This window comes from Cibotium barometz, chromosome 27 (assembly GCF_041138505.1).
Source record: "Cibotium barometz isolate CiBa-2024 chromosome 27, ASM4113850v1, whole genome shotgun sequence".
In the NCBI taxonomy this organism is placed as follows: Eukaryota; Viridiplantae; Streptophyta; class Polypodiopsida; order Cyatheales; family Cibotiaceae; genus Cibotium; species Cibotium barometz.
In genome coordinates, this window is record NC_141072.1 from 55,486,711 (window position 1) to 55,512,969 (window position 26,259).

At 45.6% G+C, this 26,259-nt stretch overlaps 1 protein-coding gene across 1 annotated transcript in view; it reads left to right on the plus strand.

Annotated features, from left to right (window-relative positions):
• Nucleotides 1–26,259, plus strand: part of LOC147623538 (uncharacterized) — a 31,668-nt gene that overhangs the window by 555 nt on the left and 4,854 nt on the right. The window contains exons 1-2 of the mRNA XM_086821719.1: nucleotides 1–287; nucleotides 1,474–1,601. The exon at nucleotides 1–287 is cut by the window's left edge and continues 555 nt beyond it. Coding sequence (XP_086677845.1) covers nucleotides 159–287; nucleotides 1,474–1,601 — 257 coding nt within the window. The 5' untranslated portion in view covers nucleotides 1–158. The remainder of the gene's footprint in view (nucleotides 288–1,473; nucleotides 1,602–26,259) is intronic.

Consider the following 26,259-nt stretch of genomic DNA (forward strand, 5'->3'; position numbering starts at 1 on the left):
TCTGATCGGGTAACCAATGCACATGATCTATTAAACTTGATGTAGAGCCATAGCCTTCCGGATCAGATCTGTTGCAGCTTCTAGCAAGGTTATCAAGCCATTTTTTCTTGCTATCTGCCAACATTTTGCTGCCCTCTCATGTGCTCAAGGGTGCCAACATGCCTCAGGATCAGCATCCTGCATCAAGTGCCAGTGGGAACTCTTTGGATGCAGGCAATGGCTACATTGAACATCGAGTATCCAAGCTTGACACTTTGGCCGGTGTTGCTATCAAGTATGGCGTGGAGGTATTGTCTGTGCTGGCTTCTATTGCATCCTATTGTCTAAATAATTACCAGATTGATTGTATTCAATCAGCAACAAAATTGCGAAGTGATTCTATGAGTTATCAATCCTTATGTTCTATGCTTGTCATTAATTACTAATCAATTAGCAATGTAGTGACAGTCTTTTCCATCAATTATCCAGCTGTACTGTTTGTGTAAAAGTATTTTGTTGCCTTTGCCTGGGGTCAAGTTTGTGACATTGTAGGATTTGAATGTGCTGAAAACTTTACCGAAGTTTCTCTGGCTCCTGTTTCAATGTACATGAATATCATTTTCTGGGGTCAAGTTTGTGACATTGTAAAAGTATTTTGTTGCCTTTGCCTGGGGTCAAGTTTGTGACATTGTAGGATTTGAATGTGCTGAAAACTTTACCGAAGTCTCTCTGGTTCCTGTTTCAATGTACATGAATATCATAGCAGTTAGCTTGGTTTTTTGATTTTGAGAGGCTTAAGTTGATTACTTCAGAATTGTCTCGAGTGAAGAAGTTTTGATTAGATGCACGAGGATCTTGTTTATCTCATGAGAGACTTCAAATTTTGCTTTAAATCATTGCCATGATCTCTACAAGCCTTTAAGATTGGATAGACAAGGTATGGACCTTGGAAACCCATCTATTTGGGCATTTATGCTCGGGTTTGGATGAATTGATTGAAATTTGGTGCCATCTTGTGAAAATTCCCCCTTTTACCTATAGTGGTTTCCACATACAATGTGGGCGAGCAGGTAGAGAGAAAGATTGAGGGGCAACATTGCCCAAACATGCCCTACTTTTGTGGCAAGATTCACTCAAACTTTTGATGGGCACCTAAGGTTTGTACGTAACTTGTGTTGGCCTTGTCATTGGCTTTGTAGTTCTCCTTCTGTGTAGTTGGCAAGATATTATCAGCGCTGGATACAGCTACAAAGGTATACGTAGCAAGGGCTCACGATCTTGGAAGTAGTCCTTCTGTGTAGTCATCAGCGTTAGATACAGCAACAAAGGTATATGTAGCAAGGGCTCATGATCTTGGAAGTAGTTGTCTTTATGTTTTAATCTAGGATAGGAGCTTAGAATGCTAAAGATGTATGTGAGATGTCTTCTTGTGTAGTAGCTTAATGAGTAGCAAGGTTATCTCAAAGATGTAAGAGTTGGCTTTTAATTTTCCAGGTTGCTGATGTTAAGCGATTGAATGGATTGGTAACGGACTTTCAAATGTTTGCACACAAAACATTAAGGATTCCTCTTGGCAGGAGGCATCTTCCTTCAACAACTTTGTTCAAGTTGGAAAATGCAAGGTGCCATAGCAAATATATTTTCCTTTGAGAGCTTACTATTCTTCTGTTTGTTTTGCTGTGGGGTCAATGTGCATATGTAGAAAAGACGATTGTGAAGAAGACGGGAGAGAGTGTGCGCTCATGTGTAGAGAGAGAGGAAAGAAAGATTTTTTTACGTCCGACTAAGTCTTGCATGTACAAAGTGATCAACCAGACCAGCTATGTGATATCCTCATCTAATAATAGTACCATCCTCCCCCATGTCAGAAATGCAGAGCTGTGATGAAGTCCACCTCCTATGGTCCATGGCTTCGAAGTATGTCCTGGATCTCCAATGTCGGGTGGAATGTCAGGATCTTTGGGAATGGGGACATTTGGCCCTTAGAAGGGATCCGGCTCTTTCTCTCTAGTCCACAGGTTCGTGGAGCCACAGGATCACTTGCTCTGGTACGGTGATGGCCTGTGTGATCCCTCTGTCCATGTGAGGCTTGAGTGGCCTCCTCTGTCACAGGAGGCCGAGGCAGTTCATAGAAGTCTTTAATGGAGGTATCAGAAGCATCCCGCTGGCTGCGACCTCCTGGGTGCTATCTGAGTAGGGCGTCCCGATGATGATAGAGCTCCAGTAGGTACATACCCAAGCATTGCTGATCCTCAACACTGCATAATCCGTGAGAGAGGGTGGCATCCCTCTCGGAAGAGAGTGAAATCTCCTGTGAATCTCATAATAGGGCAGGGTATCTTTACGAAAAGTCCTCTGTTGCCACTTGCATACCCTGCATATGAGTGCCTCCCAGGGCTCTGCCGGACTCCAGGGAGGATTGGAGGACAGAGAGACTGAGGGTGATGATGCTCTCACGCAGGATCCGAAGTAAGCCATCAGTGCTGCATGAGATTGTGTTGGCTCATTTTGGAGCCTCCCCTTTGCTCGTAGATGCACTTTTTCATACCATCCCCTGCATACATCATGTGCACACACTGGATGTGGACCGCCTCCCGTGGCTGGCCCTTGAGTCCTCCATACAGCTTACACGAGATGGACAGAGCAGGTCCTAGTACTCATGGGCGGTCAGCTTGTTTGACCGACATGGCTGGATCGTCTTATAGTCTTGACTCACCACTCTTGGATATCTCCCAGCAAGAGATCAACTGCCTTATCTGCCTGGGCTTGACAAGGCTTCGCACAAGCTGAGCTCCCCATGAAATTCCAGTTCTACAAAGCACTTCCTATGAATTTCTGATGATGGATTTCGGCTCCCGAAAAAAGGGCACCGTAGATTACTGCTGGGTGCACTAGTGGGTCAAAAAGCCAACACTTGGTGTGAGGCTTCTGGAAGTGGGTCTGGAAGCATTACCTCTCCATGCAGGCCAGAGCTGTGTCAGCAGGCAGGCCTCCGTGGCTTGTCTCATGGAAAAGATTGGGCTTGTGAAGGTCACTCCGAGGTAAGATGAGACAGTCTCCACCTGGGATCCTCTGTATAGGAATGACCTGCTTACTCTTTGTTGGTGTGAAGTGCTTGTAGGCAATTTAGGAGTGTGGTGTGGGAGTCTGGATCAAAGGCAATCCTTCCGTGCTGTCACCTCCTCAATAATGGCTTGAGTAAATATATGATCTAGAGTAGAGTAGTTCCTCCTAAAGCCTGCCAGGACAGTGGCTCTTTGGTGGTGTCTGTTAAGAAGCTTATTTCGGCCTCCATAACTACTACATATATGTTGGCCACTGCATGGCTTATCGTGATGGTCCTGTAGTTGTTGGGGTCGGTGGGGTCTCTTGCTGTATGAATATAGGGACAAGGGTGTTGGTGGTCCAGGAGGGCGGGAAGCCTTCACACAAGGTCCTATTAAAGAGATTTGCAAGAATGGGGGCCAGGGTGCTATGCCCATGTGTGAAGTGTTTGGCATAGATGTGCTCATGGTCCTTGGCCCTCCCATTATGCAGCTCTAACAGGCTATGAGCACATAGGGGGTGGGGTGGTGGAGCAAGTAGTGTGGGGGAAGCTACTGTGGGCTGATTCATGGGTGATGGAAGAGAGCTTAGATGTGAGTGTGGAGATGGGCGATGTGAGATCAAGATCTGAGAGGTGGCATGATAGGTGATCCTCATAAACAAGGTTGATGTAAACCCGCCTTCAGAAACCAAAGGGCGGTGGAAACAAACATTTGCACATAAAACACTTCAACACCATTGAGGACCTAGAAAAGGAAAACAAACAGGGGGAGCTAGAGTGCTCCTGCAAATAGTACACGGACACCGATTGGCCCCAAATCGCAGCGGCGCCCCTTGCGGTATTTCTTTAATTGATTATAAGAGCTTTGATTACAATATAAGGCTGGAAACTCAGCCGTCCCAGTAGAACTCCTGAAGCCTGCAAAGAACCTGCATCTGGCTTCTTTTCCACACGGCATCCACAAACAAGTCCAGCCATTGTCCATATCGAAAGACTCTTCACATTGAGTCTGCATAAAGAAGCTTTCTCCCATGATCAAGGCTGCCACAACCATCCATAGCCTCTCACACTATGAACAGCATCACACCCTGACACATCCAGTGCTCCTGTATCACAACACAGACTCCCAAACTGTCTCTCAAAAGAGTATCACAGCACAGCATACCATACAGTCGACACACATGTACAAACCCTCTCTACCTTCCAAGGGTACTATCCATCTCTCATGGATTTCCTGTCCCCTGTCCTATCAGTAGTAGCAAGGTTGTACCATACATGTGTCCACTCCTGTACCTTCTGCCTGCATGTGACCTGTCTCCTGGAGAAACCCAAAAACATGTTTCCTCATCGAGAAATGTATCTGGGCACTAAATGCCTGATACTTGGTAATGGAAAATATCATAAAAGAACAAACACTAACACAAAGACATTTCCCTTTAGCAGAAAATCATGACAGTAAAACGGAATACGAAACATCATGCAGAAAATCCACTACACACAATAACCCTGAACAGATGATCAGAATTCATTGATATCATAATCATGTAAGGGATTACATTTCCGCTTCCTCATCTTCTACAATTCTGAATATCAGTTATGCGCCTTCCCATGATCAACTAACTATATCTCTTCATATCTCTCCCTTCTCACGAATTCCTAAGCAACTACCCAAAAGGATCATTCACATATATAGAATTCGGATATTCCCACTTAGGTAAAGTTAACCCCTAACACATGGCACAGCCCGGTGGTTGAGTTTTCGAGAAAACCCGACTCGGACCCATAAATCCCTGATCAAACCATCCATTGTCTTTACATTGCTTCAAAAAGAAAACAGAACTACAAACTGAAAGCAAAATCCTACTAAACTAGAAATCCTAAAACACTAGAAAAGCATAAATTACTAAGGTAACACCACCGGCTCCAATGGCTTCGGCGGATCATCTTTAATCTTTGAATCTTCCACCGGCTCCAGATTGACGACTGGAACAGTAATCTGATCTGCAGGCATTACATCCTGTGACACCATCTGAATGACTTCAGCCTGGCCAACTGCTGCCTTGTCAACATCCGACATAATCTCCACAGTTTGTTCATGATCCCCCACAGTAGCCTGCTCTGTATCCAACTGTCCCTCATTAGGCAACTCCATAAAACACATGGCTTGAACTTGCTTCTCAAACTCCAACAATTTCAACATCAAAGCATCCTTTTCCGACTGTAAACCTGCTACTTGATCCAACAATATCTGCTCAGATTCAGAAATGAAAGCTCCACTTAATGTATTAAATGGCTTCATCACCCAGGCTTCAATCCGATCTCGGATACCTTGCCACAGTTTGACTCCCACCTCAGTTAAGCTCCTCCTAATCACTGCTAAATCAGACTCTGAAACTAACACTCCCTCTACATCTTCATTACTCTGAGATAGCATCTGTCTTTCAATAGCCAACAATGGTTGAATACGTTGAGCTAACATCTGATTCTCCACCTGCAAACCCACATTTTGCTCAGACAACACTTCCAACTCTTTATGCATCTTCTCCTGCAATTGATTTGTCCATTCTTGAAACAATCCCAACGACATCTTTGTCTTCACCAAATTTCTCTGACACTCTGCTGCCTGGTCTTTCTCTTTAACCACTGCCTCCTGAGCCTGAACTAACAACATCTTAGTTTTCACTAACTCCTCCTCTTGATGCTTGACTTTAAGCTGATAAGTAGCTTCCGATCTCGACTGCTCCTGGATAACCCGAACCTGCTGTTTCCAATCTGCAATACTACTTTCCTGCTTCCGAACATACTCTTGGACCTTATTCAAAGACCAGAGCACATCCTGCAACTCTCCACTCTGAACACTCTGTTCTGCTTCCTTAGCTATGACTATAACAGAATCCCACTGATTTGACTTAACAGGTGTAAAATCCATCGTCTTTACCACATCTTGGATCGCAGATGAATCCACATCCAATTTTCTTTTCTTGCTAAAAGTGAATTTCTTACCCACTGAAACTAAGGATGGATCAGTACCCACAGACTCTGTGGCCTGATGCAACAAATCTAACCCTTTCGGAACACCAGGTGAGACCAACACCTCCTTGGCTTCGGAGCGAGTATAGCCTGCTTCCATCAAATCCTTAAACACATTCATCTTGTCAGGCTGATGCTCAAATCCTAATGGAGAATCCACTGCTCCTTCCGGGACAACGTCATCCTGACCCGGTTCTACAAGACCACCATGCACTGGTTGAGTCGGCAAAAGAGTCAATTTGCTGGCAGAAATCATAGGAACCTTCTCAAACAAAGCTGCTAAGAACGCCGACAGCCGAGAAGTGACTTGAGACTTCCTCTTATCAGTGATTTCCACCTCCTGCAGAATTCTAGTGTGCACCAAAGAAGCCCAACTAACTTTTCCCCCTTTCTCAGCATACAGCAAAGGTGCAAAATTGTCTTTTGACATGTATTCCAATTTGATTACCTGACAAATGCGTTCAAGGTACCATCTTAAATGCTGACGACGGGGTTCAGCGACATTCTTCACCATGTAATAGGCTCGAGACCCCTGTGGAAGCCCAAATTCCTTCCTCATGGCCACATCCGAACACTTTGCCACAGCCACAGTTTCTTCATAATGGAGATGAAACACTTCCGCTATCAATTGAGGTGTCAAACCCACAGTCGCAGAGAGGTAACCATTCCTCTTACGAATCACCTCCAACTGCGTTTTGGCATAAACATTCTCCCGCCATCTGTCCCACGGCAAAGATGCAAACTCCCATAATCCAATGGTCTGCAACCACTGAGTAGTCGCCTCCTCTGACAGATCCAGATGAACAGAAAAATCCAAGAAAGGATCCATTAAAGCCTGCAAAGTATTAGCTTCCAACCCCCCTACCTCTGCAGACAGCGCATCCTCAGGCTCGAAATCTTCATCAGCCTCCACAGACGCACGAACAGAAAGCTCCTTACTGGCGGCGGGTTGTTGACGCAGTCGCCGGGGAGAAGAGCGCTCCACAGGAACCACCTTAAGCGGCATCGAACGCCCCATCTCAGCCAGCGCTTGACGCAGGGAATTCAGCTTTGCTAAGCGCTCTGCGTTATTCATGCAAAAGGTCTCCTCCAAGCATGCCAAAATTGAAATGTGCATGACAAAACCCCCACACGTGGTGATATAAAACACAACGTCACCCAGTCGGCCAAATCTACCACACATGCCCGACTTCCTATCAAGAACCTCCACTTGTACACTAGCGGACATTCCCAAATTTTCTAACACATCCCCACTTACACCGTCACCTAATGTGCTCACTAGTGCGGATATTCCTCCATCTGCTAAAACTCCGACCTCTGCGGTTACTCCGACCACTGGTGGCTGACCCACAAACTTCTTCAATCGGAAACCATTAATCGGTTTCTCAACCAGAGTCCCAAACATATCAGCAAGTCGGAAAGTACCCTGACCACAATCCTCCATGATTTTGTACGGCCCTATGTACCTCAGCTTTAATTTACCCGGATGAGGACCAAGCTTCGAATTATACAGCAAAACCCAATCCCCAACCTGAAAAACTTTGAATTTGATCTGTCTACTTACCCAAGCCTTCCGCCTTTGCTGAATCACCTCTGTGATATACCCACTAACAATCCTATCCTCTTCGAGCTGATACAGCATCTGCTGTCGGAACTGAACAGATTCTTCCGGTGATAACCGATCAGCAATAGCCACCCGCAAACTAGGAACTACATACTCCATCGGAACCACCGCCTCCAAACCATACACCAGCTTGAAGGGTGTCAGACCTGTAGTGACTTTAAAAGCTGTACGGAATGACCATAGAGCAGAATCAAGCTTCACATCCCAGTCATCCCTATTCTCTGCTACTATCTTCTTCAAAATCTTCACCAAGATCTTGTTGGAGCTCTCTGCTTGACCATTGGCTTGAGGATGATAGGCAGTAGACTTCTTATGCATAATCAAATGAGTCTTGGTCAACTCAGCAATGACAGCATTGAGAAAATGAGTACCCCGATCACTAACCAATTCCACTGGGCACCCAAACCTGGTCATAATGTTGTGATAGAGAAACCTAGCCACACTGTTGGCGGTATTATCTTTCAAAGCAACAGCTTCCACCCACTTCGTACAGTAATCAGTAGCCACCAAGATATAACAACAACCTGTCCGCTTGGACTTAGGCTTGATTGGCCCAACAAAATCCAAACCCCACTTCTGAAAAGGATCTAAGGGAAGAATCGGATTATCCGCCATGCGGTCTAAAGCTCCGGGCTGCCCCAACTGTTGACAAACCAAGCAACTCCGAGCATAATTGTGTGCATCCTTCAGCACGGTAGGCCACCAAAGCCCAGATTGAAGAATCTTCTTACCTGTAATGTCTCCAGAAAAAAACCTGCTTAATTCCTTAAGATTACGTGGTGCGGAAGCCTTCTGAATGGCCTCAATCTTCTTTGCATCAATCAAGATGCCTTCCTGGGACACCACATGGCCCAAGAGAATCCCACGCCTTACTGCAATAGCACATTTGAAGGGATTAAGAGCTATGCGGAACATCCGACAGCGCTCCAAACAGAGCCTCAGGTGCTGTAAGTGCAAAGCCTTTTTACCAAAGACACTAAAATCATCAAGAAAGGCTCGCATAAAATCCAACAGATATGGCTCAAAAGCCTTCTGAGCCACAAAGGAAAATGATGGTGGGCCATTCTTTAATCCAAAGCTCATCACCGTGTAAGCAAATGCTCCCCACTCAGTGATAAAGGCCGTCTTATCCACATCCTCCGGTGCCATCCTTATCTGATTATACCCTGAGAAACCATCCAAAAAACTATACATCTCATGACCAGCCACAGCATCAAGGAGGGTATCACAGAACGGTAACGGAAACGGGTCAGTAATTGTGGCAGCATTCAACTTCCTGTAGTCCACACACACCCTGATCTTGCCATTCTTCTTTGGCACGACCACAATGGGAGACAGCCAAGTCACCTCATTGACCTGCTTGATAAACCCTACCCGTAATAGCTTATCCAGCTCCTCCTTGACCTGCTTGGCGAAATTTGGATTCATGCGATACCGCTGTTGGATAACAGGAACAGCATCACTCTTCAAATTGATGCGGTGCTGATGTAAAGCGGGATCAATGCCCTTCATATCAGAATACTCCCAAGCAAACACATCTCGAAACTCCACTAACAGTTTCTGCAAGTCCTCCTTAAATTGACCTTCAACATGCACACTGACTCGAACCATCTTAGGATCGGATGCAGTACCTAAATTCATGTCCTGTAATTCATCTTCCTCCACCCTGATGGACTTCTGCAAACGCCGTTCATATTGCTGTTCAGCTGCTATAATGGCTTCCTGCTCGGTAACAGTATGCACCTGCTGAGCCTTGGCAGCTAAAGCTTCTTCCACAGCCCTCTGTAAAGTATTGCCTTCCATTATCTGGCCTGGAACCACCCGGATCTCCTGCTCGGGCACCACACTGTCTTCAGTCGGAACATCCGATGATTGTTCCACCCCCTCGACACTCTGCGGAACTGCCGAGACAGGTTGTCCAGTATTCTGATATCGGATGACAATAGCTTCCACATCTACATCAAAGACCGGTACAACCGTTGGATTTGCTTGCATATATGCCTCCTCCTCATCTTCACCTACATCACTTGCCAAATGAATGCCCTGTGCACATAAAGGCTTCTGCCCCTGCGGCAAGAGAACTTTGGATAGCATGGACAAGCGAGTTGTCTTCTTGCCCTGCCTGATCACCACAGTATTATCCTCCCAATCCTGCTTGACACGGGCAATTTTAAACCAGGGGGGGCCTAGCAACATGGCATAGGCAGACCCGCTATCCTGCATCCGGAGCACCACAAAATTCACAAGAAACGACAGACCACCCACCTTAATAGATTGATTCTTAAGAATCCCCAAAGGTTGAAGTCGCCTCTGATCTGCCATCCGTACTTGAAAAGGTGCTGGTGCTAACGCCCCCAACTTCATACGGAGGTAAACGGTCTCCGGTAGAATATTGACTCCGGAACCCCCGTCCAGTAAAACCTCTTCAAACTTGTGCCCGTGGAATGCCACCTTAATCACTGGGACTTGAAAATCCACATCTGCGGACTCAGCTTGAGAAACTCCCACAAACGGGGCTTGATCCTCCACCATCTTGGCTGGAACTGGCTCCTGCAGCTTCCCCAACAGCTGTTCCCGGAAAGCCGGTACCATGCTCAACAGCTGATCCAAGGAAATTTGAATAGGCGCATGCATGAGTACATTAAATAGATCCCCAGAACCTGGTACTGTTTCAGTTACCGTAGGAACGGGATCGGAATGAACCACCGCAATCTTCCCTGGAAGTGGATCACAAAGTGGCTGGGCTGGAATCGGTTCCTCCGACAACTGTGCCTTTAGCAGTGGCTCCATTGGTTCCACCGGGAGCTGCTTCTGCTGGAGTTTCTGAACCTGACTGGAAACTTTTCTACGAACCACCTCCTGGTCCTCCCAACTGATAGGTCCCTTACCCTTTGCACGGGTAACAGCCAAAGTGTCCACTAAATCTTGCCCCTTACAATCCCCAACGTGCATACCCGTGGAGCACTCCCCCTGCGCATCAACAGAGCTAGAAGCGTTCAGCACGTGGAACTGCTGCGGCACACCCTGAAGATGTGAAACCCCCGCGCTGGCCCCCCCTGCCTGATCTCCCACCATCTCTATCAGGATGGCATTTGCTTGAGCTGGAGGGCGCTGCTGCTGCTGGTCCTGGGGAGGTCCCTGACCCCGATTCCCCTCATTAAATCGAATGACAGGTTTCCCTCTTTCCTCCCTATGCTTACACCATAATTCACAGGCCGGACCAATTCGATGCCCGTCTTTCGCACAGTAATCACACAGTGGCACACCCTGAGGTCCCCTCTGAAACCCTTGCTGCCCCTGCCAATTAGGTCTTGGAGCATATGGTCTTGGAGGCCGATTATAGGGAACATGCGGAACGGTCGGAACCACCGGATTAGCCTCTGCAACTTGCTGAGGTGGTGCTCGCTGAACCACATTGGGTGGCACCTTGCCTCTGTAGTTGGGGTTGTACCAACAGGCACTCGTAAGATGGCCGTCCTTCTCACAGATATGGCAGTACTGTTTCTCCTTGGGCAAGACAGCTGCATACCCCAAGGCTTTAAGTTTGTGAAGAAGCTTTTTCTCCTTCTCCGCCCGAACCTGTTTCTCTTTATCTTTTTTCAGCTTAGCCTTCCTTGAGGCCTTTTTCTTCTCACCCCCTTTCACACATGGGGTTATCCACACATGGGCCTCCATCTTCACTCCCACCTGATGCCATTCACACTGTCCACCATGTCCCCGTGCACATCTGCAGCTTGTCCATAGAAAAACATAGGGATGTCACGACCCTGTGTTTTTCTCTGGACAAGATGCAGATGTGCACGGGGACATGGTGGACAGTGTGAATGGCATCAGGTGGGAGTGAAGATGGAGGCTCATGTGTGGATAACCCCATGTGTGAAAGGGGGCAAAGAGATTTTAGCTTTTAAGGTTTAAAAACCTTTAAAATCATTTATTAAGCCTTTCATTAAAGAAACGTGGCCCTTATGCTATTTTTGGGGCCACGTGTGAGCTTTTTGGTAAAAGAGGGGCTGTTGGGCAAAAAAAGCAAGGAGGCGCCTATCTTTTGTGTGGGTGTGCTTTTCCAGTCAGGAGGGCTGCTCATCTGGATATTCAGGCGCCTATCTGAAGAGGAAGCGTGTGTTTTTTTTGGGAGAAGTGGACTGCGCTGGCTTCTCTCCCTCTCCTTCTCTTGCATACGGGCAGGCTAGAATGTGTGGCTACGCAGGTCTGCAGGGAAAGGCTGGCGGGCAGCGCAAGGGAGAGGGGTTTCTGAAAACAGGCAGGCTGCAGGGCTGCGCTTCAGCTTTCTCTTGTTTTTTGGAGAGAGTTGCAAGCAGGCAAAGCTGTTGTGTATGCAGGCGCAGCTGAATTCAGGCTCTGAACTGACTCTTGAAGAGGGAAGCTACTGGCTGGTGTGTTGCACAATAGGACAGAAACACAGATCCTTTTTCTTCCCTCTCTTTGGCTTTTTGGAGGATAAACTGGCTGCTGTGCTGCAGAGTACACAGGCGCCTGCAGGTTCTTTCTTCTGTCTTTCCCCTTTGCTTTTGGCATGAAGTTGGCTGGCTGCGCTGCTGTCCATACAGGTAGAGTTGGACACAAAGGCGTGGACTGCAGGACAAGAAGGCAGGACACAACGGGGCTTTTCCTCGTGTCTTTCCCTCTCTTGTGGAAAGCGACATAAAGACTGTAAGTCTCTCTTTCTTTGTGAGCAAGTGGGACTGCAGGTGATGTCTTTCGGAGTCTCTCTTTTCACCGACTCAAGACTGTTTCAGAGTGGTTCTCTCTAGCCCTTTGTGAGAGGAAGGGTTTGACAGTTTAGAGGGTGGAAACAGGACAGTTTATGGGCTGTTTTTGTTTGGTTGCAAATTCAGCTATGTGCTTGGGTTTTTGGCTGCAAGTATAGGTCACTTGAATATGTTTCTTGGCATGGGAGTGATGCAAGCTCGCATGGCTGCGTGCTCATGGAGCAGATTGCTTTCTTCCTCCTAGAAAGGAACAGAGGGACCTACAGCCATGGGCATCTCTATGTTGCCAGATGTTTCATGTGGGAACAGGTAACTAGATGTATGGAAACAGGACATAAGTTTCAAAGGGAAACAGGCCTAAGGGTTTCATGTGGAAACAGGTCGTAGGTTTTCTCGAGGAGACATGTTTTTGGGTTTTTCCAGGAGATAGGTCACATGCAGGCAGACAGTACAGGAGTGGGCACATGTTTGGTACAGCCTTGCTACTGACAGGACAGGGGACAGGGAATCCATGACAGAGATGGATAGTACCCTTGGAAGGTAGAGAGGGTTTGTACAGGTGTGTCGACTGTATGGTATGCTGTGCTGTGATACTCTTTTGAGAGATAGCTTGGGAGTCAAATATCAAAACCACTACTTGAATTGAATTGAAAAATTAAAGCACATATCAAAACATAGAGCAAGAGAAAGAAATACATCACCATCAACACAAGGCAACACAAGACTGGGTGCAATCTTTCCCCCCCAACGTGAGTGGCTTCTTCTCGCGTGGGTATTTTTATATATTCCAAAAGTAGGCTTTAAGCCAAAAATAAAGTATACATCCATATTTGGACTTTGCCATTTAATTAGCCTTTGTCCTCAATTTTTTAGCCTTGGTCCTCAATTAACCTTTGTCCTCAAACCTTCTAAGGTTTGCACTATTTTTCTAATTCAATAATCTAACTTGTGCACATATGCACATTACAAAATAAATTAACTGATGCTCGTACGCACACTTTACAATAAATTGACACGTGCACACACATACATCACACTGATGTCAAAATAATATCAAATGTCATAATACAGCCACAAAATATTGTGAGATCGGTCCACACGCCATGACTTAATCCACCATCCGTGCGACACCTAAATCGGTACCCTCGCACTGTGCAACACCTAAATCGGTACCCTTGCACACCTCATCACCTAAACTCATAAACATAAACCACGTGAGTAGTAACAATCAATTGACATCACATCAATCAATCCTAACGTGTTCATGACGAGAAATAGACATCATAAAAAATATATACAAATTTAAATGACCATGATTATTATTCAAATAACATGGGTCATAACAGTCCTCCCCATTGGGAATCAACTGTTCTCAGTTGCGTAATCAATGAGTGGATGGCTTCATGGCTCAAGTGGAGGACAAAATCATCACATCAAACAATTTCTAAAAATAAAACCAAACAAATGAACGCATGTAAAAGGGATCTAAGTGTCCCATACCACATAGGTACAAACACTCGTTGGTGAAAGATAGAAGACATAGAAACGTCTGGGGTAGGTATGTAAAACCAATCTAATGTCCCATACCATAGATTAATTTTACACGACACTACCTTAAGAATAGAAGTTTGAGACGGAGTAGCTAATTCCCTCTGAAACTTTCATTCCGACATAACTTTTCTCTATCCTCAAAATTAAACTACAAATCTTATTCCTAAACCTTTTAAGTTAAAATTCCTTTGCCCCCTTTCACACATGGGGTTATCCACACATGGGCCTCCATCTTCACTCCCACCTGATGCCATTCACACTGTCCACCATGTCCCCGTGCACATCTGCATCTTGTCCAGAGAAAAACACAGGGTCGTGACATACCCTCCTCTTGAAAAATGGCAAGCGTCCTCGTTTGCACTCAATGGCACAGTAAAGCATCTCATGAGCAAAGACTCCCCATATGGCAAAAACAATGGCCTTCCAATGCATCTGGATGATAGAACAATCATCCTGCACAATAAGCCACACTGTCCTCTTGCTTGTTTCTTCAGAACCTACAGCAAAAGTCTAAAACCAAATGGAAACACGTTACCTGTGTTAGCCAAAAACAAAACCATGCATCATTCTACATATGACAAACATATGCATGACACGCATATGCATTCGCAAACAATATGCTCCTCAAAATGCTCTACCTACTCTACAGTAACAGTCTAAGGGCTGCTCGCAAGCCTTACGCCCATGGGCATCCCGCAGGACCCACGACTAAAGGTAAAACATGAGCATATGCAAGCACTCAATGCATCCAAACACTACATCCACTAAGTACTTTCCCACATATGTTTCATGGCCATCCCGCAGGAGTCACACCCAGTGGTGCATCCATGACATAATAAAGCACTTGATGTATCATACCAACATACATGCAGCACACAACACAATGCAGAGTATTTCCCAATGTATTCTCAATGGTACCAGGATCCAATGGCACCAGAATACAAAAATACCTCTACCTCAAAAAGTGTATGCATACATGCACAAACAGAGTTCGATTCATATTTCCATGAACCAAACCAACTCTAGGACTGCTCACAAGACTTATGTCCTCCATAGAGTTAGCCATAGTTGCAATTAGAGTTCCAGGTGCGCGCGACTGTGAACCATACTCAACCATCATCTCATGTGTCTAGAACACAAGATCATAGAAGTCCCATAAGCAGATGTACTGTCAGCCTCAGTACCTTCGGGTGAATACAAAGATGTCACCAAGCGACTCCTAGATAACAAATGAGCCTGTCTGTAACAAGGGAGCGGAGGTGCTACCCCCCTCTTGAGCATCAGGCAATGCTCCAGACCTATGCTCTGCTGAACCTGAATGAGCTGTAACAAGAGTCGACTCCAACTCATAGGCATCAAGATAAAGCTGCAACTCCTGAGGTGAATCTGCTAAGTCACCCTCCTCCATCCACTTCGCATCCATCAGTGAACCTCCTCCATCCACTTCGTATCCATCAGTGAACAGCTCTTGAACTTCACAGGATAGCGACGGGAAACCTTACCCTGTACCTTTCTTTCCTTATGTGCCAGTATATGCTCAGGAATAAGAACCTCGTCAAGTTCCTCTACTTCCATCTGAGCCTCATTTGATACATCCTCAGGCACCCAAAACCTGCTTGCACTCCACCCAAGTGGTAAGCACAAGTTCTCGATGAAGCATAGTAGATCACCACAAACTGTCTTCCGAACCCATGAAGCCTCTATGAAGATACCACCGGTGACAAACTGTGGAAAGCCATAGCCTTCAACACATCTCCTGCACCATAACACTTCAACTGCTTCTTGTTCTTGGCCGACTACTTCTTGTCCTTGGTGTCTTTTCTCCTGAACTTCATCTTCAGCTCTTGCTCTTCACCTCAAATAGGCAAAGACACACAATCCTGCACTGTGTCCTGCACTTCCTTTTCACTTTCCACATGTTGAAGCTTTTAATGTGACTCTCATGAGACAACCATGAGCTCGCCCCCTTAGGAAAGTTGGCGATTGTCCCAACCAAAGCAACCACGGACTCGCCTCCTTGAGAAAGTCGACGATGTGTCCCGGCAACGGAACCTTGTAAACCGGCCTTCAGAAACCAAAGGGCGGCGGAAACAAACATTTGCACATAAAACACTTCAACACCATTGAGGACCTAGAAAAGGAAAACAAACAGGGGGAGCTAGAGTGCTCCTGCAAATAGTACACGGACACCGATTGGCCCCAAATCGCAGTGGCGCCCCTTGCGGTATTTCTTTAATTGATTATAAGAGCTTTGATTACAATATAAGGCTGGAAACTCAGCCGTCCCAGTAGAACTCCTGAAGCCTGCAAAGAACCTGCATCTGGCTTCTTTTCCACACGGCATCCACAAACAAGTCCAGCCATTGTCCATATCGAAAGACTCTTCACATTGAGTCTGCATACAGAAGCTTTCTCCCATGATCAAGGCTGCCACAACCATCCATAGCCTCTCACACTATGAATAGCATCACACCCTGACACATCCAGTGCTCCTGTATCACAACACAGACTCCCAAACTGTCTCTCAAAAGAGTATCACAGCACAGCATACCATACAGTCGACACACATGTACAAACCCTCTCTACCTTCCAAGGGTACTATCCATCTCTGTCATGGATTTCCTGTCCCCTGTCCTATCAGTAGTAGCAAGGTTGTACCATACATGTGTCCACTCCTGTACCTTCTGCCTGCATGTGACCTGTCTCCTGGAGAAACCCAAAAACATGTTTCCTCATCGAGAAACCTACGACCTGTTTCCACATGAAACCCTTAGGCCTGTTTCCCTTTGAAACTTATGTCCTGTTTCCATACATCTAGTTACCTGTTCCCGCATGAAACATCTGGCAACATAGAGATTCTCATACTGTAGGTCCCACTGTTCCTTTCTAGCAGGAAGAAAACAATCTGCTCTATGAGCACGCAGCCATGCGAGCTTGCATCACTCCCATGCCAAGGAACATAACCACAAGACCTGTACTTGCAGTCAAAAACCCAAGCACATAGCTGAATTTGCAACCAAACAAAAACAGCCCATAAATTGTCCTGTTTCCACCCTCTGAACTGTCAAACCCTTCCTCTCACAAAGGGCTAGAGAGAACCACTCTGGAACAGTCTTGAGCCAGTGGAAAGAGAGACTCCGAAAGACATCACCTGCAGTCCCACTTGCTCACAAAGAAAGAGAGACTTACAGTCTTTATGTCGCTTTCCACAAGAGAGGGAAAAACATGAGGAAAAGCCCCCTTTGTGTCCTGCTTTCTTGTCCTGCAGTCCACGCCTTTGTGTCCAACTCTGCCTGTATGGACAGCAGCGCAGCCAGCCAACTTCATGCCAAAAGCAAAGGGGAAAGACAGAAGAAAGAACCTGCAGGCGCCTGTGTACTCTGCAGCACAGCAGCCAGTTTATCCTCCAAAAAGCCAAAGAGAGGGAAGAAAAAGGATCTGTGTTTCTGTCCTATTGTGCAACACACCAGCCAGTAGCTTCCCTCTTCAAGAGTCAGTTCAGAGCCTGAATTCAGCTGCGCTTGCATACACAACAGCTTTGCCTGCTTGCAACTCTCTCCAAAAAACAAGAGAGAGCTGAAGTGCAGCCCTGCAGCCTGCCTGTTTTCAGAAACCCCTCTCCCTTGCGCTGCCCGCCAGCCTTTCCCTGCAGACCTGCGTAGCCACACATTCTAGCCTGCCGGTATGCAAGAGAAGGAGAGGGAGAGAAGCCAGCGCAGTCCACTTCTCCCAAAAAAAGCACACATGTCCACAAGAGATAGGCGCCTACTACCTGCCAGCCCCTCCTCTTTCCCAAAAAGCACACGTGGCCCTAAAATAGCTTATGGGCCACGTTTTCTTCATAAATGGCATTAAAAATTACTTTAAAGGTTTTTAAAACCTTTTAATTTAAAATTCCTTTGCCCCCTTTCACACATGGGGTTATCCACACATGGGCCTCCATCTTCACTCCCACCTGATGCCATTCACACTGTCCACCATGTCCCCGTGCACATCTGCATCTTGTCCAGAGAAAAACACAGGGTCGTGATAGTTGAGGTCGTGGTGGAAATGAATGCAGGTGAAAGTGGAGATGTGGAGTTAAGGGATGGGTGGCAAGGATAGGAGATGGTGAAAGTGCTCCAATAGGTGGTGGTGGGATGGTGTAGTTCTTGATGTGTCGCATAAGAGCAGGAGATCCAATCAGGTAGCATAGTGCTAGCTAGACCCCTCTCCATATGGGAAGCGTGGAAGGCTGTCCAATGTGAGCCAGTGGGACAGCCCTTAAAAATCAGTAACTTAGGCATGGCTCCCATGTCCAAAAAACGTTTGCCGTATGTGGTAACAGACCCTGTATCCTGAGATGTCCATGACTCCATTGTAGCCCCAACTCTATGGGGTTGCATTTGCAGGGAAATCATACATATTGAAACCGGCCTTCAATAAAACTGACGGGCAGTAGACAAAAACTTCACCACACCCAAGCGCTTAAAGACAATTTAAATCACTTAAACTTGAAGAGAGAGAGAGAAAATCGAGAGAGAATGTAGACAGGAGGAGCTAGATTTCTCCTACACAAGAGAAGTGGTGGCCCCAAACCGCTCTAGCACCCCCGCAGGCATTTCTTTACTCTTCACAAAGTTGGTTACAGCTTCACTGGTCTTGCTCCAAGTATCCTCAGCTAGGAGCGCTTTCGCACACGCACTAGTGCCCAAGGCCCAATATACATGTCTCGAGGTGATGTCCCAATTGCTCCAAAAGATGGCCATCCGACAGGGCCCATAAATAGCTGTATCATCACAGACATATACATGCAAGATGCTTCACATGTACAAATATTTCCATACACAAAGTGGTGCAAATATAAGTACATCCATGACCATATGGTAAAGATTAGCGTCCAAATCTTTTTCCAACCATATCTAAGTCAAAAGATACCATAAACTATGTGACTAATATACATATCATAGAAGTCTCGCAAGCAGATGTATTGTCAGCCCTCAATACCTCGGGTGAACCATAAAGAGATCACCAAGTGACTCCTAGATCTCATTTGAGTGCGCTTGTGACAAAGGAGTGGAGGAACCATAGTTGCATTCCGTACCCGTACTCATCCGATGAGTACCTTGAGTACTTTTTGTACCACTCCATGCGAACCGTACCTCGTACGGATAAGGTCTTCGTACCAAATATGAGGTTCAATGTACAACACTTATTTGGCTTGTTTTTTAATTATTTTAGTAGTTAGTGGTCATTGCTCAGTATGGATGTTAGATGTTTCTTATTTTATATGTGCACACACACACACACACACACACACACACACACACACATAGTAAAAACCATGAACGTACTTAAAGTACTTATCTTGATGCGTACTTTATGTACTCGTACCGTACACATACCATACCGCACCGTCCCTAAAGTACTCAACCACTATGGGAGGAACCCCCCTCTTGAGCAGCAACTAATGCTCCAGACCCACACTCCGTTGCTGAACTTGAGCGAGCACTTTCCATGGTAGGCTCCAAACCAAAAGCATCAAGATAAAGTTGCAAAACCATAGGTGAATTTGCGAAGTCACTGTCACGTGCACACCCGTCGGGTTGCACAGTGACAAGCTGACATCATCCTCATCTACAGCATCATTAGCATCATCACTTCATGGGAAGGCATAAGGGCCTGTCGGCCGGCAGCAATACCCAGTCGGCTGGCAATAGACCTTGTGTAGCAGGCGGCTAGGTGCTCGTATAGTGGGCAGCAGGTGTGTTACATGCGGAAGCTCTGAGAGTCTTCTTTCAGCCCTAAACACCATCTAGAACATGCTGATGCAAAAACACAGACAAAAGGGAGAGTAGAGAGAGAGAGAGAGATAGCTGGAAATTCATATTTCATATGGTACAAAAAGGTACATAGATTCTTGCAGCCATGGGCTGCCTTGAAAAGGTAGTAAAATACTTAACAAACTCCTAGTACTATGACCCAGCCAACAAGGGGCTGAATGGTCACAACAATGAGCACCTAAGCCTTGTATAGGTTGGTGATTATCTCATGGACTAGCCGACTGCTGGTCAGCCAGCTCCTGGACAAATAAATCACATAAATGTTGCAGCCGACAGGAATATTCCCTGTGTCCCTCCACAAGATACCAGAGTATATGCTCCAAAATCTGGTTCTGTTTTGATCTTTTCTTCTTTATCATGTTGCCTCCTTAGGGTTAGTCTCTGAGATAAGCATGTACATGTGTGTGCACATGACATCCCCCTCTGCTAAACTTTATGACAGGATTCCAATCTGCTTCTTGGATGACTGTCATCATCGCATTCTATTCCCGAAGTCCCTCTGTCATCCTGCCTACTCTGGCAACCTTTTCCCTGGTCTCCAAATCCACTCTAAACTCTCAATAAGATCTATGCATCTGTTCCATCCAGTCCCCAGTCTGTTCCTGTCGTGTCTCTGAACACCGTCTTGGTCTTCATTCCTGAGAAATGAGTCTGGCACTGTCACTCCACCCCTTGGAGGATCATCCTCCCTTGGAACCGTTACCCGAAAGCCTTTCCTGGCTCAAAGGACTACCATCCCCTTTGGGCTTTGTGGAACACCACCAACCAACCCTCCTGGGAGCTCTTCCCGGTCTTGTGTTCCTTGCCTTGGGCTTCGTACCTATGCACTTTCCTGTACCTTGGACCTGTACACCTTCATATGGGATTGAATCAGGGTTTAGCCTTGCTGAGCTTGATGCTTTGATACCAATGTAACATGTGGAAGCCCTGAGAGTCTTCTTTCAGCCCTAAACACCATGTAGAATATGTTGATGCAAAAACGTAGACAGAAGAGAGAGAGAGAGAGAGAGAGAGAGAGAGCTGGAAATTCAGCATTTCATATGGTACAAAAAGGTACATAGATTCTTGCAGCCATGGGCTGCCCTGAAAAGGTAGTAAAATACCTAACAAACTCCTAGTACTATGACCCAGCCAACAAGGGGCTGAATGGTCACAACAATGAGCACCTAAGCCTTATATAGGCTGGAGATTATCTCATGGATTGGCCGACTGCTGGTCGGCCAGCTCCTAGGGACAAATAAATCACATAAATGCTGCAGCTGACAGGAATATTCCCAGTGTCCCTCCACAAGATACTCCATAGTATATGCTCCAAAATTTGGTTCTATTCTGATCTTTTCTTCTTTATCTTGTTGCTTCCTTAGGGTTAGCCTCTGAGATAAGCATGTACATGTGTGTGCACATGACAAGGTGTGGCGAGATTAGCAGGCAAAAGCGAAGCAATTTCAGCATATAAATGTGAATATTTGTCCACACAACAGGCCGACAGCATATGCAGCTGGCTGAGTGCATCCCAAGCATAATATATAAGCAAAGTCATCATAGGCGACTAGGTGCTCGTATAGTGGGCAGCAGGTGTGGCAAGATTAGCAGGCAAAAGCGAAGCAATTTCAGCATATAAATGTGAATATTGTCCACACAACAGGCCGACAGCATATATAGCTGGCCGATTGCATCCCAAGCATAATATATAAGCAAAGTCATCATATCAAGTCATTCATTAGAACAAAAATTGATCAAGTCAGAAGTTCAGCAGATTCAGCATGAAGTCGACATTAGCATCAGCGTCATAGATCTATTCAGAGATATGTAATCATTTGCATCATTAATATAGTTGCATTTGCATTCATCTAAATTCATCTCTACAATAATTAAGTTAATTAAGGTTGTGATTACTACGATCAACCCTTCATCAGGTAACATTGGTATTAGAGCATCTAGGGTAACTACCCTTAGTGCAGTCCAGAGCATATAGTTGTCAAATTCCCACGGATCCCCTCGTAATCGATCTTGGTTCGAAACTCGAATCCTGCAAACAAACGAACAACAAACAAGCAAGGGGGTGCAGGCCTGACTCACCTCCCAACCATGGCAGCCGTGGGCAAGCCCACAGTCTTGGCTGTCCCCACCGAGCCACGAGCTGAGCTAACTAGGTTGACGTACCGACCAATCTCCTCCTTGCGACGTCCCATACCGCCACGAAGCTGCCCTCGCGGGCCTCGAGATTGCTGCCGGCCTCGGCTGATCTTATAATAACTAACCTTGACCACCCTTTTATAGGCTCTTGGCCGGTCATCGGGCGTCCACACTTGGCCGCCCGCCCGTCCATACTTGGGTGCCCACCCGTTAGTATATCCCTAACTCAGCTCGTCAATCAGCCTGCCTAGTTCCAAGCTTCCCCAAGCCTCGAAACTACTGAAATAAGTCAGTAGAAATCTCGGTGAACGACAAAGTATTCACCTCTCTAATCCGACTAAGCGCATCTACAATATTATTCATGGACCCTTTCCGATAACGGATCTTAAAATCAAAATCTTGCATTAACTCTGCCCAACGAGCTTTCCTTCCTCTCAAATTATCCACATCACACACATACTTGATTGACTGATGATCAGTCAATACCACAAACTTGGAGCCATACAAATAATGTCTCCAAACCTTGAGAGCATGAATCACAGCATAAAGCTCCTTCTCAAGGGCTGGCCAACGAGATTGAGTGTCGTCTAGCTTTTTACTTTCAAAAGCAACCGGTCTACCATCTTGAAATAAAGCAGCCCTGATAGCATAGTCACTGGCATCAGTTTCAAGAACATAAGGCCGGCTAGGATCAGGCAATGCTAAGATAGGTGCTTCCTTGACTTTATCTTTCAAAAGTCTGAAGGCCATATCCAAATCATTATTCCAAGTGATAGGCTGATTGGACTTACGTCCACGACCTTTCAATAAGTCGGTCATCGTCGGTAGTGTGAGCTGAGAGTACTCCCGTACAGATTTCCGAAGAAAAACAACAAAACCGAGAAAAGAATGAAGTTGTTTCACTGTTCGCGGTATAGACCAGTCCAAAACCTTCTGAACTCGGTCATAGTCAATGCTCAATCCATCTCTAGTGATCTTGTGTTCCAAGTAAATGATGTCGGTCATAAAGAACTCACATTTACTCAACTTAGCATATAGTCGATTCTGTCAAAAAATAGATAAGACAATCGTGAGGTGTCTGACACGATCCTCAAGAGTACGGCTATATATCAAAATATCATCCAGGAACACCACCACAAATTTTTCCAAATGTTCACGAAAAAGATCGTTCATCATTTGCTATTTGCTGGAAAGTGGCTGAAGCATTGGTTAACCCAAAAGGTAATATGAGAAACTCGTAATGGCCATACCTAGTCCGAAAGGCGGTTCTTTCGACATGCCTTTCATGAATACGTATCTGGTGGTAGCCAGTACGTAAATCTATCTTCGTGAAATATTTCGCTCCTGCTAACCGGTCAATCAGGTCATCTGATCTAGGGAGAGGATAACGGTTCTTAATTGTCAGCTTGTTCAATCGCTTGTAATCTATACACATTTTCCAAGTATTGTCCTTCTTTCTCCTAAGCAACACAGGTGCACCCCAAGGTGATTTACTTGGACGGATCTGGCCCATCCTCAAATAATCTTCCAGTTGTTTAGCCAACTCATCTTCCTCAGCTTGGCTCATCCTATAAGGTGGAATACTGATAGGATGAGCACCAGGGATCAAGTCAATACGATGATCTACTGCCCGTTCAGTGGTAAACCCGATGGCAGTTCCTTAGGAAATACATCTTGAAACGAATCAAGTATCTTCTGTAATTCTTTGCTTTCAAACACACTTAATTCATTCACATCCATGGAAGGGATAAGAAAAGAAGAAAGTGGAATCAATACACAATGGAAAGCGGTATACAAAGAAGAATCCATTATATTTTCAAAATCAATTGTATTTACAAGAGGTCCCTGAGAGGGATGGATACAATCACCTAAAATACTATACTTGGTGTCCCTATGCTGAAAAGAAAAAATATGACTAGACCAATCTATCTGGACGTCAAGAGTCTTAAACCACTCAATCCCTAATAACAAGTCTACATTTTCCAAATGCATAACATAGCATTCCAGAATATCTTTGTAGTCCTGAATCTGGATTGGAAGCATCTCCACCTTGCGATCCCAAATTTGTCTTCCCGCAGGTAGGCGTACCTCATAGGTATGGTCGCTGAGTGTCGTATCAAGACTCAATTTCTACACAAGTTTGTAGTTAACAAAGTTATGCGAACTGCCAGGCTCTAAAAGAATGTGAATTTTATGGCCATTCACTTCTCCATAAATGTGGAGAAGATCATGCAAGCCAAATACCTTAGAATTGAACAGACAATCAGAACAAGTACTAGGGCGAGAAAGTACAATAATTGACGTACCTGTCAAAGACAACTGGTTAGCTGCCTTTGGCTTGGGTCCTGCGTTTGACTTGGTACCCTTTTGCTTTGGGCACTCATTACGCCTGTGTCCTTTTTCTTCGCAGATAAAACGACGTCCTTCCTTCTTGAGCTTTAAAGCCCTAAGGAGTCGTTTCTTCTTCGCTGGTGTCGAACTAGAATTCTTCGAAGGTTGGTCCGAAGACTTGCCTTCATTCGTGTTAGCCATAGGTGTGGAGAACTTTCTTTTATGCTTGTTCCCCTGCTCGGTAACGGGTTTCGACTTGGAAGAGACCATCGTATCATCATAGATACGAGCTGAATGGATGGCCTCGTCCAGAGTTTTACATTTGTTATTTTTAACCTGTAATCGGTACGAGTCTGGTAAACCAGCTACGAAAAATCCCAAAAGAGTAGTGGGATCCATCTTTGTAGCTTTCATATGCAAGTCACGAAACTTCTGGAGGTAGACCTCATAAGTGAGGTGTTGCGAGGTCATGGTCAAAGCTGAAAACCGTGCAACAACATCGTAATCATCCTCTTTCTTGAGGAATTCTTTCTTGAAGATATCTTCAAATTGTGCCCAAGTCGTTGGCTTTGGGTTTAGTTCCTTCCACCAAAGCAAAGCTTTGCCGGATAGGAAACCTGCTGCTAACTGGATCTTCTTTCCGTCATCATATGGATGAAACTGAAAGTGAACTTGCCACTTATGTAGCCACGTGTCCACGATCTCCTTGGTTCGCTGCTTTTGCTCGCTCCCGAACGGTTCCGGAGTAATATTGGGGCCTAAAGCTGAAGCCAAGGTATCCATACCCGAGAAAGTAGAGAGGGTAGTGGTCAATAGAGCGATGGAGTTCTGCAAAGCTTGCATCTGCGCTGCGATTTGTGCCTGACGTTTCGTCGAAGAAGCTTCGAGAGCTACTTTGAACTCTTGGAAATCTGATTTTGACACAAAATCGTCAAAAAGATCGGCATCGGTACCTTCCGTAGCCGGCAAGCCTTCGCGTTCCACGAGGGGCTCCAACTTTGATTCTTGGGTCGACATCTTGAAGAGGGTACGTGGAGAGAGAATTCGATCTTTGCACAACAAAAGTGCGAGCGAACTTGAGAGCTTGAGAGCTTGAAAACTTGAGAACTTGAGAACTTGAGAGATGTGTGGCAAGAAGCCCACTTTAGGGGGTTTATAAAGGTTTCCCAAAAGCCAAAAAAATCTCGAAAAGCTAGGCTTAGCTTTTGCTTTAGCTTTTGTGTTTTTTTTTGAATAAATATATAAATATATATATATAAATATATATATATAAATATATATATATATATGGATATATATATTCTCTTTTCTTAAAAAAATAAAACACCTTGGAAACCTTAGAGAGGAGAGGACTTTTAAACCTTAAAAAAAAAATAAACTCCCCTTAAAAAAAACAAAAAACGAAAGCACTAAAAAACGAATGCTTTCCTTGCGTGTTTTTTTTTTCGCTTCCCTCCTAATCTGCTGGCGTTTGAAGCTGCCGTCGACCATGCTGCTGGCGCTTGTATGCGTTACACGTGCAGATGTGACGTTATCTGCAGCCGTCGTCACATATGCTGCCGTCGCCAGCCTTACGTAGGCCTGCCGTGTTGGCCTGGGCATCTGTGCTAGGCTGGTCACCTAGCGGCGTAGGCCAAGGCGCCTACGTGGGCCTGGCCGCCTGGCTACACAGGCACATGTGCCTATCTGCCAGCCGCCAATAGCATACTAGCGTCTCCCGCCAGCGCACTAACCTGGCCGCCTGCCTGCAAGCGATCCAGCACTTCTCTCGCTCTCTCTCTCATGCGCCAAAAAACAATGAAAAGCAAACATGCTTTTTCGCTCTCTTTTTTTTTCTGTTTCTCTCCCTGCAGGTTATGCGACTGCCAACAACTCTCTCTCTTCTTTGCAAAGCAATCAACCCTTACTACACTACCATCTCCCATCAACATGGGTCTCTTTGATGAAGAAAAAACACATACCAAATCTGAAAACTGCAGTACGCACAGAAAAAACAGCAAGTTTTTTAAC